General features: G+C 46.3%; 1 protein-coding gene across 1 annotated transcript in view; it reads right to left on the minus strand.

Annotated features, from left to right (window-relative positions):
- The window catches only part of ENTREP2 (endosomal transmembrane epsin interactor 2), an 830030-nt gene that overhangs the window by 597110 nt on the left and 212329 nt on the right, over positions 1–20591 (minus strand). Inside the window, exon 2 of the mRNA XM_078684606.1 lies at positions 18487–18618. Coding sequence (XP_078540732.1) covers positions 18487–18618 — 132 coding nt within the window. The remainder of the gene's footprint in view (positions 1–18486; positions 18619–20591) is intronic.

Genomic DNA, 20591 nt, shown 5'->3' on the forward strand with positions numbered 1-20591 from the left:
TAGATTTGTGAGTAGGATCTGGATTGGCGGAGTGGCAAGTTTTAAGTGCATGTACTTATGGCCAGCTAAAGAGACCTTAGCTGAATGCTTTCATACATTCATGCATGAGGTGTATAGAGTCTCCCACTAATGAAACTTAGCTCTCGAGTTTTGTGTCTTAATTTCAATAATTGCTGTGCCTCTCAACTGGCAAATCAAATGCCTCGTAAAATATTAGGTACATTACATGGGAGTGTAGCTTATGTTTCTGGAGCAAGGGGACAGGTTGTGAATTTTAGAGGCTGTTCCTTTCAGCCTGAATAATACAACGAGAGATAAGCATTGTCTTCATAGCTCATCAGGAGACCCCTCTAAAGTTTGACAGGGAAGCAGAAGACATGTGTGGGCATAGACAAACAAACATAGCAGAGCTGTTGGGCCTGTCATCCTTGACATCATTTTCCCCCATATGTTTGCCTTCCATTCTCCTATTTTTGATTTATTTATTTATTTTATTTATTTATACAACTTATATAGCGCGCAAATACCCTAGGGTGTCTCAGCGCTGCTGGATCTAAAGCTCTGGAGGGGTTCTGATTTATTATTGACTTCTTTTTTGCTGGTTTTAGGACAATGCCGACTTTACCAGTGCCAACCAGTGCTAAAGTGATTGTGCTCGCTCCTTCTTAACACATTGTAAAATTGGCTTACACTCAATTGACATATTTTATTTACTCGTAGGGCCTTAGTAAAGTGGTACTACATGTACCCAGGGCCTCTTTTATTATATATTACTAATGAGACTGCGGCACATATTGTGCTACCTACTTAAGTAGCCTTTCAAATATGTCTCAGCCCTGACATTGCAACCTGTGTGTGCAGGTTACACTGCTATTTTGACCAGCACATATGCGTCCCAGAAGTAGGGGGCACGTGAGAGTCAAAGGAACAAGACACCCATAAATTTCACCATGAGATTGTGCTTACCCCCAGAGAAGTTAGGGCACCAAAGCAATCAGTTGGAAATTGGGTTACTGGTTGAAGGGTGTGAAACCCTTTCAAGCAGCTACCACAATTTCTTTAGGGTGAAGTCACAAGCAAACTGCAGATTAACCTGTGCTTAAGTTGTTTGGCACAACAGCAGTCTAGCTTATTTTAGAAGTAATTCACAAAGTATGTATGCAGCACTTCAATCAGTAATAAAGTGAAAACACAACAAAAGAAAAATCCACACCAACTAAAAAAAAGAGTAATGTTTAATACATTATTTTACACCAAAATGATAAAAATCCAATCAGTAGAACTGTAATTAGGGAATTTAAAAGATCTCAGGTAAGTGAAATATCGAAAAGCACAAAGTGCCACTCACCATTACCTGAATGTGCTAGAGTGGGTGAAAGTCACAAGTTCAGTCTGAACACTATGGAGTGTGGGCCGGATACGGGGACCGGATTAGTCCTGCTGAAAGGGTCACCTTCAAAGACCAGTGTGAAGGGTTCCATTAGTCAGACCCTCCAGGATTTCGCGAATTCGCTGTTTTCCACGAAATCAGCACTTTTGTAAAAATACTGTGATTTTTACAAAAGTGCCCCTGAAATCCGCACTTTTGTAGAAATCGCGGCATTTTTACAAAAGCCGCTATATCCTGGGGGGTCTGTTTAAACATTACACTACTTCACTTCCAGCAGGAATACAGAACTGAAGTGTTCTGTTAGGACATGCGGTAGTTCTGCATTGGCAATTTCACACCTGATATTTGCACTAGCACATATATCAGTAATTTCCAAAGTGGAGCAGTTTCAAGTGGAATATACGTGGCCTATTGCGAAATGTAGAATTACTCTGGGTATCAATCAGTATCAGCTCACACAATTCCCCTGGTGGTTTCCCGTTTTCATCCTGTTTCCTGATGAGTAATTACCTGGTGAAATGTCTGGTACGGGAGGAGCAGACACCAGGATTGTATTTTACTGTCCAAATAGGTTTTTACTTCATACTCAGAATGGAACCCTTAAACATTCCTCCCAAATATATGTGGAAGTGTACGAATCACATATTTCAGAAAACATTTCCAGACATATTCCTTCTCCCTCAGCTTTTTTTTTTTTTTTGGTATTTTTATTAGCATTTTATCATAATACAACCGTACAATCATGAAATCAGCAATTCGCACACTCATGTCCCCCCCACCGCCCTCTCCGCATGACAGTTCTACCAAGGTCCTTGTCGATCCGACCCAAAGTCCAAAGTGCCAAAGCGCAAATGTCTCTTATATTCGGACACTCAGTCCTCCATCGTGGACTCTCACAGATATCCATTACTCCACCGCCTCCATCCCCCTCAGAACCCTCCATCCATCCCGTGATAGTGTCTCCATCTGCCCCAAATCTTTCAAAACTTTTTCGGGCACCCCCTCGCCTTGTAAGGGACTCTCTCAGCAGCCATATAAAGGTCTAGCCCTCGCCTCCACTCATCCATCCCCGGCGGTTCCGAAGCTACCCAATACTTGGCTATGTCCCTTTTTGCCACCACTAAAGCCAGCACCAGAAAAGTCAGTAGAGGGTGGGCCAGGTCCACATCAACTGTCATGCCCAGGAGGGCCAGCCTAGGCTCAGGTTGTAGAGGGGTCTCCAGTACCTCACCCAACTCCTCAAAAACCGCCTTCCAATAATCTTGTATCTTGCTACAGGCCCATATTGTATGATAGAAGACCCCTTCCATGTCTCTGCATCTAAGGCACGTTGTGTCCTCGGTCCTCCCCATTTTATAAAGCCTTACCCTGTCGTAATAGGTTCTAAGGAGCACATTGAACTGGATGAGGCGCAGTCGGGACTTAATTGCCACCTCCCTAGGGTGCATTAACACCACATCCCAGTCGATATCCTCCATGTCACCCACCTCATTTTCCCACTTCCTTCTGAGCTTGGCCAAGTCGCCTAGCATATTATTTGTTAAAGTTTTGTACGTGAGCGAAACCAATTTTCCCTGGATTTGCTACAGCAGGAGCCGTCCCTCTAGTGGAGCGTATTCCGGGAGCCCGTCTGATTGGAACTTTTGGGCCTGCCAGGCATGTCGTAGCTGCGCGTATTTGAAGAACTGCGTGTGATTCAGGCCGAAATCTGATCTAAGGGCCGCAAAGGACTTCAGTTCCCCCTTGGTTGCTATGTTTCCCAAGGTGGAGACACCAATATCGTCCCATCGCTGGAAACCTCTTAATTTGTTCAGTTCCATCAGCCACAAACAATGCCAGATCGGCGTCTGTCGCGTGGGTGTCGCAGCCCAGCCCGTGCGTTTCATCGCCTTTTCCCAAAGTTGTAGGGTGAGACCCGTGGCCGGGAGTAGCTGTCCCCGCCTGGTGTCCCCATATAGGTAGCTCATCATTGGTCGAAACAACATTTTATATCGTTCAAGTGCATAAGTGGGGTGGTCTGCCTGGGCATGTAGCCAATCGTTGATCGGGGCTATGTGTTCCGCCCAGTAGTACGCCTCTAGATTCGGGAGTGAAATTGCTCCACTATATTGATGCCTCTGAAGGGTAGTCAGAGCCACTCTAGATTGCTTACCCAGCCAAAGAAAGGAGCGCAGCTCAGCATGTATTCTCGAAAACACTTTCGGCGGGAGTGGATAATACTCGTTCTGCAGAGCATATAAAAACTTAGGCAATTTGATCATCTTAAATATCACCGCCCGGCCCAAGAGTGTGAGTGGGAGCTGTCTCCATCGGGTCGCGTCTGTTATAAAAGTCAGGATTATTCGGTCCAGATTCTGCCGATAAGACAGCTGCCGATCCAGAGTGACATACACTCCAAGATACGTTAAGCCCTCCACCGTTGTCAGCAGTCTCCCCGGAAGGTCCGTCCACTGTCCCAGTCCCTTGGGGTCATAGAGGACCGATTTGTGCCAATTGATCTGGTAGCCCGCATACTGCCCATATTCTTCCAAGTCCAGGAAAAATGCCGATATCGTTGTTTCCGGATACGTGATGTACAAGAGGACGTCGTCCGCATACAACAATATTTTCTCTTCTTCCGAGTCCGCCTCGAGCCTTCTGAATCCCCTGATAGCTACATTCTGGCGTATCCGGCCCGCCAGTACCTCTTTTGTGAGTGCAAAAAGGAGGGGGGACAACGAGCAACCCTGTCGGGTCCCTCTCTGGACCTGGAATTCCCGCGATAAAACCCCGTTCACTCTGACTTTGGCTCTAGGCTCAGTGTATAACAGCTGAACCCACTTCCGATATTTAGGACCGAAGCCAAACCTCTGCAGGACACCCTCCAAAAACGGCCAATGGACTGCGTCAAAGGCTTTTTTGGCATCAAGGGAAAGAAACCAATGCGGGGTCTCCCTCCCCTGTAACTCCTGCAGCCAGTTGTGGGTGCATCGGAGATTTAACCTGGTGGCCCTATCCGGAAGAAATCCCGTTTGGTCTAAGTGTACAAGGTCAGATATCACTGATCTGAGTCGCACCGCCAGGATCGTTGCCAGGAGTTTGGCCTCCGTGTTTAAGAGAGAGATGGGGCGATATGAGGCGCAGTCTTCTGGTGGTTTCCCCTCTTTATGTATTGGGATTATTACTGCAGTTCTCAAATCTAGAGGAGTTGCCCTTCCTGTAATGCTCCCTCAAAAAGCCCCTTCAAGTGGCGTGTCAGGAGGTCCACTGTCCGCTTAAAGAACTCCGCCGGGAACCCGTTCGGGCCCGGGGTTTTACCCGGTCGCAGCCGGGCTATGGCCTTGGTGATATCGTCCAGCGTGAGGTCAGACTCCAGGGCCTGAGAGGCCTCAGGGGTCAGAGTCGGCAGGTCTATTTGTGCCATATATTGTAGGGCCTCCTCGCACGTCCCCAAGTCCCGGGCCCTATAGAAGAGCTCGTAGTGGTCACCAAATGTCTCGGTGATTTGGGCATCAGATCTAACGAGCAGTCACTCAGAGTCTCTGAGTTGCTCCACCCATCTGGCCGCACGTTCCTTTTTGCTGAGCCACGTCATCAGTTTGCCCGACTTATCCCCTACATCGTATAGTCGGTGTAGGGTAGCTAAGGCCTGGGTTCTGGCCTCCCCAGTAACCAGCTCTCTGTATTGTTTCTGGTGGTCCGTTAATCTCCTTAGTGTCGTATCGTCCCTAGAGGTCTGGTATTCCCTCTCCAAGTCCAGAAGGGTCACCTCCAACGCTACTGTTTCAGCGTGGAGCCTTCTCCTCTCCTCCGCCAGTCTGTTTTGCGCCCTATCTCGCATAACTGTCTTGAAGGCCTCCCAGAACGTCACCCCCGAGGGGACCGTTCCCTCGTTATCTGCAATATAGACCTTTACGTCGGCTCGCAGACCCCTCAACACATTTGCATTCTGCAGATCCCAGGCAGGCAGTCTCCAGGAGCCTCCACTCTTATTCCGGTTCATTCCGACTCTAGCTAATAATGGGGAGTGATCAGAGATCCCTCTCGCCTGGTATTCCGCAGTGTCGTGCACAGTCAAATTTTGCCTGGACATAAACACGTAGTCCAGTCTGGAATATGCCTTATGTGCGCCCGAGTAAAAGGAGTAGGCGTTCCGTTCGGGGTGTAGCCACCTCCAGACATCTGTAAGCCCTATAGTATCAATCAGTCGGGATAAGGGAGTCCGGGTCCGATCCCTGGACGCCGCCCCCGCTCGGTCCAGCCCTACCTCCATCACATCATTGAAGTCCCCCCCAAGTTTCCGTGTGGTGTCAGCTGTATCTAGGAGTATCTCTGCCACTTTCTTGAGAGTGATGGTCTGTAGTTTTGGCGGGGCGCACACCGAGAGTATCGTGTACTCACGCCTGCGCCATGGGCCCTTAACCCCTACGTATGTCCCCTGCGGATCTGTCCATGTTTTTGCGACAAGAAACGTCGTGGTCTTTTTAACAATAATCGCCACCCCTCTCGAGTCAGAGGTATATCCTGCGTGTGCCAAAACCCTGTATTGCCCCCTAGCAAGGAATGCACAGTTAGTCCCTTTAAGGTGGGTTTCCTGTAACAGCGTGATGTCAGGGTGTAATCGTTTAATATACGAGTTCACCAGCCCCCTCTTTATCTTGCTGCCAAGCCCATTAACATTCCATGTCAAAACACTGAGACTCCTCCGAACCCTGTCTTGTCCCACTTGCTCACCCGTCAGTCTGGAATGGTAAGTACCAAGTATAGTCTGTCGCCTGTGCGAAGGTGCAGTAAGGAGTACTGAAGTGCGCGATCTCCATATCATGATTGTCCCCCCCTTCCCCTTCCCAACTCCCCTCCCCCCTCCATCCTGCCCAATCCCCAACCGGGCTCCTGTTCCTCAACCCCTGCTAAACAAAAACATCCGTAACCACCCCCCACCCCACCTCCCACCCCCTGTAGTCTCGACTTCGGCAGAGCCAAGACTGCTGGCGGAGCAGGTCTGTCGCCCTCCCTCAGGTCCCCCCACTCAACCCAAAATTGGACTGTTACGTGACGGTTGAGCGTCCCGCTCCCGCCTTAACAGCCCAGCAACTGAAAAACATAGCATTGAATAAAGAACAAACAATAAATACAAAGAGGTGTGTTAGTAACTTGCGTGGCCCCTCAGCAATGAGCTGCGTGCTCTGACGTCAGTCCTGTCCCTCATCAGGAATGCGAATCCTGCGTTCTATCACCCAGATCTTCCATCTGGCCGGGCGTCCCTTTCTCAAGCTCCCGGATAGCAGCCTCTAGAGGGTGCAATGAGCGTCCTCCTGCGCCCTCCGCCTCCGACAATCGGTCCTCCGTGTCATCTCCCTCTTCAGAATCCTCGTGGTTGACTAGGCAGCTGAATCTGGACCCGGGCGCCGCAGTTTTCCCCACACAGGACGTTGAATCCCGTCTCCTTTGCCCCGAGTTGGTGACTCCTGGGTACGGTGTGGTCTGTGTACGTTTTCTCGTCCGTGGCTTCTTAGGTCTTTGAGTTTTGGGGGGCTGCCCCTAAGGTGAGCGGCCGCCATTTCGCCCCGTATCCGGGCACCTTCCTCCACTGCCCCTCCGAGAATCGGACGCTCCTCGAGCCATTGCCATGCTTCCTCAGGTCGGCTAAAGAAGAGTGTCTTGCCCCCAAAGATTACTTTTAATTTCGCTGGGAAGAGGAGCATATACGTTATATGCAGGTCCCTCAGTTTTGCTTTTACTGTATCAAAGGACCACCTTTGTTTCTGGACCTCCTGGCTATAATCTGGAAAGATCATTATGGATGTGTTCTCCAGTCAAATCTCCCCCAGCTTCCGGGCCTCTCTTAGGATGAGATCTCTGTCTGCAAAGTTCAAGAAACGTGCAATGACCGGTCTTGGCCTCGCTCCCTTTGATATCTTCGCTAAGAGCGCTCTTTGGGCCCATTTAATGATGAAGCAGTTCGAGATTTTTGCCTGCGGAACGTCTGCTTCAACCAGGAGTGTAGATAAGACGCCATGTCCTCCCCCTCGATACCTTCCCTAAAGCCCACAAAGCGGAGGTTGTTGCGTCGCGCTCTGTTTTCCGCGTTGTCCACTTTCCAGAGCAGCTGCCGGTGTGAAGCTTGAAGTTCCGCTATGTCCTTCCGCAACGTACTTAGGGCGTCTTCTGCATCGCCTATCCGAGTTTCCGCCGTGGTCACCCTCTCCGTTAACTTCCGGAAATCGTGGCGTAGGAGCAGGACCTCCGAGCCCACCACACCTATTTTGACCTCCAAGGCTGCCCTCGAGTCGTGTATGTCTGTTCTGGACGCCTGGATCGCCTCCAGTAGCATTGCAGTGTCCGAGCGTGCGCCAGCAGCCACCGGGGCCACCTCTCTCTGTGGACGAGCCGTGGCATAGTTATCCAGGGTTTCCTGCCTCGCCTGCTTAAGTACCGGATGTCTTTTCCCCATCGTGTCTTTCTCTATGACCTCACGTTTCTAGAAAGGACTCTCTTGTACTTCCCACCGTCAACCTCCAGCGAGGGGGAGGGGGGGGCACCGCGTGCACGTCCACCCCCAAGATTCCTGTCTTAATGAGAAGGTAACACAGCGGCTCCACCCAGGTCTCTCGGCTCTCCGCACTGCCCCTTATGGCGGAAACCTTTGTCTAGTCTCTACCGGAGGGCCCCAGTCACGCCGCCGATCTGCTCCCGGCCCGCTGACCAGTGGTTCTCCCTGTCCTCGCTGGCTCTGATGACGCAGCAGCTCTTCTTTCTGCAAGGCACCCCATGGCCCCCCGTATCCCCGGGTCACTCAAGCCACCGGGACACTCCACCCTCGTCCACCAGACCTGAGGCGCCGGCACTCCGGACCCCCCGCGAGGCATCCTATCGCAGTGACCCTGTGGCGATGGATTGGGATGGCTTGATACCGATTATCCTGGCGGGGGGGGCCTGATGGCGTCCGCCGCTGCCTCTGTGTCGCTTAGTCCACTCACCGTCACACGTCCCTGGCAGGCACAGTGGGGGGGGGGGGCAGCCGGCCGCCCCTCTCAAGTGGGGCCACCTGCGTGCGGCTGTCTTCTGGTGCCCCTATTTCTCACCTCCGTGCCCCAATGTCCAATTCCTCAGCAGGGGACCCGTTCCGGCAGTGCGGTCACCCCTGGGGCCTCGGGCCCCCGTCCGTCGCACTTTCTAAGCAGTCTGGACCGATGGGGGCCGATGTGCTCCCCTCCATCTATCCTCTGGGCTTCACAGGTAGCCCAGGGCCAGTCTCGGACCGACCTCTGACAGCGGCGACACCGGAAGCCACTCTCCGCCTGCTGCGCACTTTATTCGGGGTCCAGGCAGGCCCAGGTGCCCCCCATGCAGCCCTCACAGCCAGGAGGGGGGGGAGAGGGTGGCTCGCCACTGCGCAGAGGCCAATGGTCCTGGCCCTTCCGCTCCGCTGCCGCACTCCAGAATGCCCCCTCACCGACACCGTCCCCCAGGCACCTTCCGGACAGGAATCAGGAGCCAGTCCTCAGCACAGCCGGCGCGTCACCTCGGCTCCGGCCGCCATGTTGGTGCAGTGACTGTGTGCATCAAAGCGCCCACGTTCCTCACAGGGCCAGTCTTCAAGTCCTGGCGGGGCAGAGAAGCGCTCCGCTGTGGCACGCCCAGGATTTAGTCGGTGGACTCCGGTGACAGCAGGACAAGGAGCAGAGTCCTACAGCGTCCGATCTCCCTCAGCAGCTGCGGCCGCCATCTTGGGTCAGACGGGCCTCTCGAGCGGGTGAGTCCGAGGCAGATATCTTAGCCTAGGCGCAGGGAATCCTCCAATTTCTCGTCCCTAGAGGGTCCTGGGCACCTGCAGGCTCACATCCGTACTTTTGAAATGGCAGGGCTGAATTATTCGCCGGATCTGGAGGCAGCTCACAGGGAGCTCCGCAACTGTACTTCCTAACCGGCCATGCTGCTGGCCACGCCCTCCTTCTCCCTCATCCTTGATCTGCATTTCAGAAATGTCTTCACATAAAGAATTCTTTCGCATACCAATATGAACATTGGGTGAGTGAATGATGAGGGAAGGTAGTGGTCAGTAGGATTTATTGTATTTATGTATGGTTCTATGGGTAGACACTTATGCTTGTGGTCCACAGCCTCTTTGTTCTCACTCCGGCTAATCATTTCTATCCTTATAATCCCGGAGGTTTCTGGGCTGTGGGCTGGATGTCAAAATAGCGTTTCTGATCCTTCTAGGGTATAGGACTGGAATTGAAGCATCTTCATTTCATTTTGTGGTATGGCTATAGGGGTGAACTATCTAATGGGTATCTAAAATGAGTGTACCGTGGATCAAGCCTCCTAGTGACACTACCGTCAAATAAAAACAAAAGCTTTGACACAGCCAAAAGGTCTGGTGTTGGCTGGCAGCCGTTTGGCTTTGCCAGTGCCTGTTTTGTTTCGTCGTTACTTTTGGAATCAGAGAACCTTCACAACCCTTCTACCCCGAAGGTTCTGTGCTATGTCAATTCGCATCAAGACAAGTCCCTATCCAAGCTATTACAATAAAACAAAGCCCTTGGGAGTCAATATCTTATATATATAATTATAGTAAAATCAAACGATCCTGGCTTACTCAAGAACAAAAAGAAGGTACACGCAAAAGTAGAAAACCAGGTAGGTTGAGCCCTAAACCAGGTGAAAGAGAAGTGAAATAAGGAATGTAAGTACAGAAAAAAACAGTAACTGAGAGACAGATCCTCCTGCAATTATACACCGGACCGATTAACGAGGTGGGATGCAAATGTAAATTCGGATAAAATCAGATGCCTTAAGTGTAGATGCCAATCTGCTGCTATCTTACACATGCTGTATACCTGCCCAGCTTTAAATGTATATTGGGAGAAAGTGGTCCGGATAGCCTCGGCAGGGTTAGGATAAGAGCTAACAGTTTCTCCTGGGAAGAAACCTCCCTTCCTTGCTTTGATGGGGCAGGTGGGCAGGAAATGGCTGTCACTCCCGGGCCTGTGGCGCATTCTTGGAGTGAAAACAACGTGCGCGGTCAAGTGCACTCCTATTTACTTTTTAACTCTTTATCGATTTAGTCCATGTTTACAATGTTTGGCGTGCGCTCGATAGCGGTCTGTCCTGAAACCACATGGTGAATAGATGCAAATGAGATTGAAGCGGGTAACTTCAAGTTCGAGCGCGCCGCATTTGCCGGAACGGCGTATATCAAAAGTTCATCAATAATTTCACATTTTAATCCTTTTATTTTGTATTCAAATTGTTTCCTCAGTTGTGCTTGTTACAGGGTAGACCGTGGAAAGTGACACTGCTTCTACACGGCAGCATTGTTAAAAACTTCTTGCTGTCGCATGCTTGTACTTTCAAACAAATCTTTAGTGATTCTGCTGGTTCCCAATGCATTTCGGGCTTATAATGTAGCCCTTCTTCAGGGGGATCACTACAAATTTAAACAAACAACACTGTTAGGTATAAACATGTCCCAACTGTGTTGTACACATAGCCTTATTACCCTTAGCGATAAACATTTTCCAATAGACATTTTCCCTCTATGCGCTTAAAAAAAGCGCAAAAACCTTTAACCAAAATCACATGGATGTTATCCTGTTATAATAATACTGCAAGTGTGGGAAATTCAGTTATTTCATACCTTCAAACGAGGTCCGAGCAGCCTTTAGTTTCTAAAAATGAGTTCTTACGCTACTTTCTAACATGCTCGTCATTAATAGGTGTTCCTCGGGACTCCGCCCTGTTATTTTTAACCAATGAAACGGTAGATGGAAACACCCTTACACTACGGGTCCCATAATGCCGTGTATACAACCCCGATTCTCCCTCCACTTTCTTCAAAACGTATGCAACATTGTAATCATACTGTAGCCTTGGTTTAAAGATAGTGCATTCGTGTGCCCCGCCCTCCCTGGATTGTGTAATACATGTCAATCAGAACGTTATAGATGGAAACACACATAGAAATGAGTCTGTAATGAAATATGGCAACGTTGTAACGGTTCGAAAGTATCCACGAGTTGGGTTTAGTAGATGGGTAATGGTTCTTTCTGTAGGTTTTGTCCTCGGTAATCTTGGGTGCAACTTGATTTAGGACAAGGATATGAAAACAACGTGCGAGGTCAAGTGCACTCCTATTTACTTTTTAACTCTTTATCGATTTAGTCCATGTTTACAATGTTTGGCGTGCGCTCGATAGCGGTCTGTCCTGAAACCACATGGTGAATAGATGCAAGTGAGATTGAAGCGGGTAACTTCAAGTTCGAGCGCGCCGCATTTGCCGGAACGGCGTATATCAAAAGTTCATCAATAATTTCACATTTTAATCCTTTTATTTTGTATTCAAATTGTTTCCTCAGTTGTGCTTGTTACAGGGTAGACCGTGGAAAGTGACACTGCTTCTACTCGGCAGCTGTGTTAAAAACTTCTTGCTGTCGCATGCTTGTACTTTCAAACAAATCTTTAGTGATTCTGCTGGTTTCCAATGCATTTCGGGCTTATAATGTAGCCCTTCTTCAGGGGGATCACTACAAATTTAAACAAACAACACTGTTACGTATAAACATGTCCCAACTGTGTTGTACACATAGCCTTATTACCCTTAGCGATAAACATTTTCCAATAGACATTTTCCCTCTATGCGCTTAAAAAAAGCGCAAAAACCTTTAACCAAAATCACATGGATGTTATCCTGTTATAATAATACTGCAAGTGTGGGAAATTCAGTTATTTCATACCTTCAAACGAGGTTTGGTTCTTTCTGGTGAATAGATGCAAGTAAGTAATCTATTCACCATGTGGTTTCAGGACAGACCGCTATCGAGCGCACGCCAAACATTGTAAACATGGACTAAATCGATAAAGAGTTAAAAAGTAAATAGGAGTGCACTTGACCTCGCACGTTGTTTTCATATCCTTGTCCTAAATCAAGTTGCACCCAAGATTACCGAGGACAAAACCTACAGAAAGAACCATTACCCATCTACTAAACCCAACTCGTGGATACTTTCGAACCGTTACAACGTTGCCATATTTCATTACAGACTCATTTCTATGTGTGTTTCCATCTATAACGTTCTGATTGACATGTATTACACAATCCAGGGAGGGCGGGGCACACGAATGCACTATCTTTAAACCAAGGCTACAGTATGATTACAATGTTGCATACGTTTTGAAGAAAGTGGAGGGAGAATCGGGGTTGTATACACGGCATTATGGGACCCGTAGTGTAAGGGTGTTTCCATCTACCGTTTCATTGGTTAAAAATAACAGGGCGGAGTCCCGAGGAACACCTATTAATGACGAGCATGTTAGAAAGTAGCGTAAGAACTCATTTTTAGAAACTAAAGGCTGCTCGGACCTCGTTTGAAGGTATGAAATAACTGAATTTCCCACACTTGCAGTATTATTATAACAGGATAACATCCATGTGATTTTGGTTAAAGGTTTTTGCGCTTTTTTTAAGCGCATAGAGGGAAAATGTCTATTGGAAAATGTTTATCGCTAAGGGTAATAAGGCTATGTGTACAACACAGTTGGGACATGTTTATACGTAACAGTGTTGTTTGTTTAAATTTGTAGTGATCCCCCTGAAGAAGGGCTACATAATAAGCCCGAAATGCATTGGGAACCAGCAGAATCACTAAAGATTTGTTTGAAAGTACAAGCATGCGACAGCAAGAAGTTTTTAACACAGCTGCCGTGTAGAAGCAGTGTCACTTTCCACGGTCTACCCTGTAACAAGCACAACCGAGGAAACAATTTGAATACAAAATAAAAGGATTAAAATGTGAAATTATTGATGAACTTTTGATATACGCCGTTCTGGCAAATGCGGCGCGCTCGCACTTGAAGTTACCCGCTTCAATCTCACTTGCATTCTTGGAGTGGCCATGTCCATGTCCTGGTGTCTGTGCTTCCGTCGGACTCTCGCTTTTCTTGAGCGGGCACCTGTCATGTCTGAGCACTTGTGTGCGGAGGCGCCAGGCGCGCGCTGGGTGTGGCGCCGCTCGTGGGACCCCTCGCGACGCATGAGAAGCATGTGCTGGTCCGATGAATGAAGGAGAGGCAGACGCTGGTACGGCCTGCGCGTGGCCATTCACTGGTTTTTTCTGCGTGCGCGGCCATTCACTGGTGCGGCTTGCACGCGGCCATTCACTGGTTCTTTGTTGAGCCAAACCTACCACCGGGATCGACCATTTTGTTAAATAACTAAAAAAACGAAGATATCTGTGTTTGTTTATTGGAAAAATGGGCAAATAAAATGACGCAAAATTGCCGCTAAATTTCCATATTTGTGCCGCTAAATTTCCATTTTTGTGCCGCTAAATTTGCTAATCCATGCCGGTATATCCTGGGGGGTCTGATTAGTGATGCAAGTGGCCGCGGGGAGCAGGGAGAGTGTTTGTGGAAATAACCTAAAAAGCAGACCAGGCATTGTGGATGGTCTCCACTTTATTGTGAAGATCCTGTCATCCATCACAGATTTTCCATGTCGGTAGGCACGCAAGCTATTAATAATGTTATGTGAAAAGCATATCTTGCATTGCCGGGCGTCACTGGTGGTTGCTGTGGAGCCAAAAGTCGGCGTAGGAGGCAGGATCTTAGCACAAATAAACCCATTCATGAAGAGAACAAAACTTCAGGATAGCTTCTTTTTTTTTAGGACAGAGCTCAAGTGATGCCACACCAAGGGTCCAGAACCTGAGTGGTTCCTCTTTCGAATCAACAATTCACACCAGCAGAGGCCAACAGGGCTCAGGGAGGTCCAGGCAGCAGGTCAGCTGGGTAGTAGCAGGGAGCCTCTCTAGCTTGTTATGTCTCCTGTAGCTGAGAACAGGAGAGCAGCTGCCTTACCCTTGGAGTCACTTCAGCCTAGGATGAAGAGTGAAGGTCCAGTCTTCCTTATCAGCAAGCCGGGTAGCAGACAGAAGAGCAGCAGGGCAGCAGAGTAGCAGTCTTTCTGGCAGCAAAGCAGCACAGCAGTCTTACTTCTGTATCCACAGATGCAGCTGTGTACTAAATAATTGGTTCTGAGGGCCCTATATTTATACCTGGTGCCCACTTTGAAGTAGGGGAAGTTTCTTGAGGACTGCCTTTGAAGTCCTTGAAGTTTCCTCCCCCTCTGCCCTGGTTCCAAGCTGGCTGCATGAACAATGCAGTAGTGACAAGTCCTTTGTGTGATGGCAGGGCACAACCTATTCAGGTGCAAGTGGAGCAAGTAGGGCTGTGTCCAGATCCGCCTCCCTCATCCTGTCAGTGGATAGCCCATCCAGGCACACCACATCCCTCTATTGTGTGGCTGTCTGGGAGAAATAAACAAAGTCCAACTGCTAGTAACTACACCCAGTCATATGACCCTGGAATGCATGCACCAAACAGTTGGGGCAGAAAAATACAAGGTTACTAAAAGTGAGATTTTCAAAATTGTAACTAAAGATCTGACTTTTCCAAGTGAGAGGATTTTTAATCACAATTTCCTAGACATCAAACATGAAAGGTTTACCTGTTCCCAATCAAAGGTTAGCACTTATTAAATATAGTAAAGCAACCCAATGTTATCCTAAGGGTGAGGTAGGCCTCACAGTACTGAAAAACGAATTTAGGAGTTTTTCAATGCAAAGAAATGTAAAACTTAAAAGTACATTTCAAAAGTTTTAAATAGACTGCATCCTGCCCTCTGGGGTGTGTAGACCCTACACCTGAGGTGACGTCTTCATATCAAAAAGGGAAGATTTGGGCCTGGCAATAGGTTTACCTTGCAATGTCCAAATAGTAGTTTAGAACTGCATACATTGGCTGCAGTGGCAGGCCTGAGACATGTTTAAAGGGGTGCTTAAGTTGGTGACACACTCAGAGTTGCAGGCCCACAAGTAGCATTTCATTTACAAGCTCTGGGTATATATTGTACCATCTGACTAGGAACTTACAAGTAAATTAAATGTGCAAGTTGGGAATAAGCCAATTTCAACATGTTCAAAGGAGTGGGCACAAGCACTTTAACACTGGTTAGCAGTTGTAAAGTGTGCGAAGCCCTAATAACCAACAAAAACGGGTTCAGAAAACAGGAGGGTAAATCCACTCAGGCAGCATTGATAGATGATAATGCTTCAAAAATGTCTGTCCTTGCTGCTAAGTAATCAATGAGTAACATGGAAGCAGCAATGTTGGCAACATTTTTGAGGAGGATTAAAAGCCATGTTATCATCTGTAGGATGACTTTTTTTTAATAATGAAAATTACATGCGAGAAGCAAGAATAGGTGTACTGTAAATATTATATGTTTAAACCTCTAGGCAGGTATTCTGTTGCATGAAATTCAACAAATTGCCATAATATGCACCGGTGTTGTTGTTAGTTAGCCCTCTGCCACAACGCTTGTTAGAACATTTTAATCTGGTAATTATAGTGTGGCTCCTTAAGAAAGGCTATGCTTTGTTTTACCAAATGACATTTTTTATGTATTTCTAATGCTGCTTCAAGTATTTAGCTGTGCGTACATCAAAGTACTTTTTCTTTTTAATATGAAAACATTCAAATAATGTTGATTTATTCAGTGTCATATGTTTGGTTTGTATTATTGTTAGTTGCTAGACCACAGCACATCCCAAACTCAGCCTTGGATGGCTCTGATTCTCTAAATACTAGGTACTTGGTCCCCAGTCTGAGGTTCATGGTATGAAGGCTGCAGAACACGAGAGGTAGATGCCCCCACTTTAAAACTATTGCGGCTCAGTAACTTCTGATTGTCCTGGAACCTCCACACTTACTTTCAGATTGGAAGGTCAGCTCAAATACTCTGAAATACCACTGCGACGTCTAACTTAGAAAAACCCACCATATAAATTTGGCAGCTAAAAAATGTGTCTTTTAAAAAAAATATTTTAACCGCAGAATGAGTGACTTTTAGACCCCCTTACCGCTCCCCCTGATCCCTGACAGTTTTGTGCAGATCTGTCAAAAGACACCAAACTTATTAAGAAAACTCAGTCCTACCTATTACTACCATGGTGCTATTACTGCAATATTAACTTTTTTTCAATTAATGTTATTGTTTTTAAAATCTGTCTAATTTTCAAATTCCACAGCGGGTCCTGCCACCATCCCGATGTGGCCACCCAACTCATGCTGAGCAAGAAGGTCTTGGACGCCCAATCCTCACTGCGCCCGTCCTGTCATTGTCATTTACATATCCTGCATTGTGCACAGCATTCGTCCATTCCCTGTGCTCAAACACCATAGGATGAGCTCAGCAGAACACCTTAGGATGAGCTCAGCAGAACATCTTAGAATGAGCTCAGCAGAACACCTTAGAATGAGCTCAGCAGAAGTTGATTGTTGATTGTATGGCCTGCCTGGTTAACAGATCTGCTTACAATTTGACATAGACATTACTAAGCTAAGAACATTAAAGTCCTGTGAACTTTTGCATGGATTCATCAAACAGTGTTAAAATATTAGCAGAGGAACACCTCCTTAACCTCCATTTAAATTCCCCCCTCCCCCTCCCGGTAAATGGGAGCTACACAAAATTTACTGCCCTGCCCGTTTCACTTTGCCTCTTCTTAGTGGATTGGCACAAAACTTGATATACCAATCAAAAACCTTCCAGGCTTCTGCCATATTTTGTGCAGATTCTTCACACAGTGCTAACGGTATTAGTAACTGGATACGTTTTTACATCCCCTTTTTAATTCACCCCCTCACTTGGTGGAACCGCAAGAAGTTTAAACATTTGATGTCCCTGCCAAAGTTTGTGCAGGCCCACCAAACAATGCCAAAGGTGGTAGTAAATCAAAATATTTTTGACCCCCCGTAAATGTATCCCCATTAGATCTTCATACAACCTAATAAACCTGCACAGGGATCATTTGCTAACTACTTGCCATTCATGAGCATATAGAGGATATAGAGCATATAGAGGAACTGCAACAAGCACTCTCCCAAAAAGTCCCTTAATCCAGAACAATAGTGGATACTTGTTCATATGACAACGTGCTTTTCATCAATAGTGTACTAGTACTATTATTATTAAAACACAGTTGGTGCATGTGAGTACATACAAGTCTAGACAATGATCTGTTATGACAAAGAACACAATCCTGTTTCCATTCCAAGTTGGTTTATTTTGAAGAAATAACGCCTCCAGAGAAAACTCAGCCGACACATGTTTAGTCAATCTTGACTTTTTTAAGGCTGAAAGAATAGGTATATACATGTTGTTGCAAAGCACAAATTGTATGCAACTCAAATACAATTAGATATTGCCAGATGACATAATCTTAACATAGAGGCCTCCTCAATACTTAAAATTAGCTCATAAAAGAAAAATATGAACATTGTCTGCTGCTTTCATCAATGAAGATCTGCAGATTGGCACTGGTCTCATCTTAATGAATAACAGGAGTCTTGCAGTTCCTCAGCCAAGGTGCTGGCTTGCAGAGAAGTCCCAGCAGTCAACAAGTGAGCAGCTACATACTTTGACAGAAGTGTGGCACTGTCCAGGAGCTCACAGGAGTGGCAGACTAGCGGAACATAGGAAGGAGCACGGAAACTGGCCGGAGGTGGTGGAATTGTGGCAGAGTGCGCAGGCCAATGGCTCATTTCAGCTCTACTCACCATAAAGGTACCAATCAGAGAGGACTTCCAACAGCCACCAGCATCAATGTCATCTTGCTGAAAGGCAAATGCAACTAATTAAAAGTCCAGGGGGGCTGTCAGTTGAGAGTGGGTTGGATGTTCCGCAGGTAAACTGTGTGCCAAGGATGAGTGAGATGCATGCCATACCTCTGTCTGGAGGATAGAGGCTGGTGTTGTTGATGTCCAGTTTTCAGAGACATGGTTGTGCAAGATCAATCCAACTGCGTTTGTAAAGGCTTTTAAACATGTGCAGTCACGACATGATATTTTCAATTCTGTTTCCTTCACTAAACCTATTGCAGGAAAACGCCAAAAATATTTCAGCAGTTTCTAACATGAATGTACACTGCAGGTAGAATAGTATGATTCTCTGTAAATTGATCTATCTCATTTTCAAAAAGAAGCCCGTTCATCAAGGGATAGCCCAAGCTAGATAGACTTTGAAGCCCAAATAATGAACACAAAGCGCTCACCTTCAGTGTCAGTCTCACAGCATTGCACTCCTGCAGTGGGTTCAGTTTAAGGGTCTCTCCAAGGTTGCTGCAGCCAGACGTTTGATGTTGCATTTCACAGCAAACGCAGACACCATCACTATCAAAATTAATCTGCAAAAGAGAAGAGATTCATTGTGAGATAACGCGATAAAAACTGCGCTCACGTTTCATATTCAATGGTGTTTACAATCGTGAAACCATCCACTATTACATCAATGGCAACTTTCTGAGGATCACTGGGACCGTAGCCATGCCAGATTTCCATCAAATCTACATCAGATACATTTAGATACAGTGTTTCTAAAGTAAAATCCTTTGTATAAGCAGTGGTGATCCTCAAAACCTGGCTCTGGTGCTCATGGACACACTCAGAAGCCTCTGTAGTATTCAGGACCTCTAGAATCAGACAGCAGTGGAGAACCACATTTTCTGTCATGCAAAAGCACAGAATGTGGCTAGTAAAGACAGCATATTTTCTTGCATTATTATCTAGTTAGTCTAACACACATTCATATAAAAGGCATTGAATGCTATAAAAAATGCATTGATTTCCTACGAAAGACAACTATACACATTTAGCAGAACATCCTATCCAAAATGTTATTCACTAGTAATTTTAAATGCGATAAATGCACATGGATGCCATAACATTCATAATGTCCTTTCTAACTTACAGAGTGAAATAGTTTGTGTAATCATATCCATTGTGTAGCGTCCAGCCAGCCCAGGTACTCGCCAAAAACCACGCTACACGAAGAATATTAGTAAACATCTTTATTGCATGATGTGTAAGTCAGAAACCCACATTCTAAGCCTGTCTTCAACTCATCTCTCCAATGCTTACATCACTGGCTTACGGTGTACAGTGGTAACCAAAAGAGTTCTAGCGTTCTTTTATTTAGAAGACGCTACACATTGCTGTACTCAAGAGGGAAAAAAAGTACATGTGCATGTTGCTCAATAAAAAGTGTGCTTCTTTTACTGGGCACATCAGTGTTATATTTAAGAATGTACTTTTAAGTTATGATTATAAGTTGTTCTCACACCATAGGATCTCTGGAACCACATCCTTTAATTTTCCTGTGAACAGGAGGAAACACTAATTCCTTGTTCTGAGAGACTGACAACCATTAGGGGTCGAAACGTGCCTCCTGTTCAACAGGAGGGACCAGGGTACCTAGCAACGCCCGTGTTCGGGCATCATTTTTATATATATAGAATCCGTTGGTGTCCATAAGGACAGTTTGTTTCTGTCCCTCGAAATACAGTGCCGGAAACAGAACCGCTCGAACAGAATTATGTCATTCTGATTCTATATCACCCAAATGACAATAGAATGGTGTTTAATTAATATATATATCGCTGCAACAACAACAGAGCGAACTGAGATGCACAGCTACAATTTAATTACTTATTTTAACATATTTTCACACGCATTCACTGGTGATGGTTTCCCTTTCTAATGTTTTCAGTTGAATGTTTATGTTGAATGTTTTTTAAGGATGCTTGTGTTCTAACAGTTTTCATAAATGTTTCAGTTTGACTATTAACGCTTGAAATACTGAATAAAACATTTATTTAATTAACAAATCTTAACTCAAAGCATCTTATGTGGTTATTGTTCAGTTGCAACTGATTGAGTCACTTGTATTCCAATCAGTGGGCCTGATTTATAGTTTGGCAGACAGTTTACTCTAGCACAAATGTAATCGATATCACATGCACTTTTTTACAAGTGCCATAGGATTTAATGCACGTATAATAAGACATGTGGGATATATTCACATTTTGTTGGAAATGGCAACATTTTGCATGGTATCCCCCTCCATTTTTACCTTCTGTTGCTGAACCGTTTTTGTTGGCCATAGGACTCAGTGCACTTTGTCCCTACCAATCGGTGGTAAAGTGCTTGTGCTCTCTGTTCTAAATATGGTAAAATTACCATTCAACTAATTGCCACATTTATATGTCTCTAGTATATGATACGACCTGTACCGTGGACCTGCAAATTAAATGCTACTAGTTGGCTGGAGCACTCACTGTGGCATTCACTAAAGCACCACAGCAATCCATATCTCCGGGCT

The sequence above is a fragment of the Lissotriton helveticus genome, chromosome 3_2 (assembly GCF_964261635.1).
Source record: "Lissotriton helveticus chromosome 3_2, aLisHel1.1, whole genome shotgun sequence".
NCBI classification, from domain to species: Eukaryota; Metazoa; Chordata; class Amphibia; order Caudata; family Salamandridae; genus Lissotriton; species Lissotriton helveticus.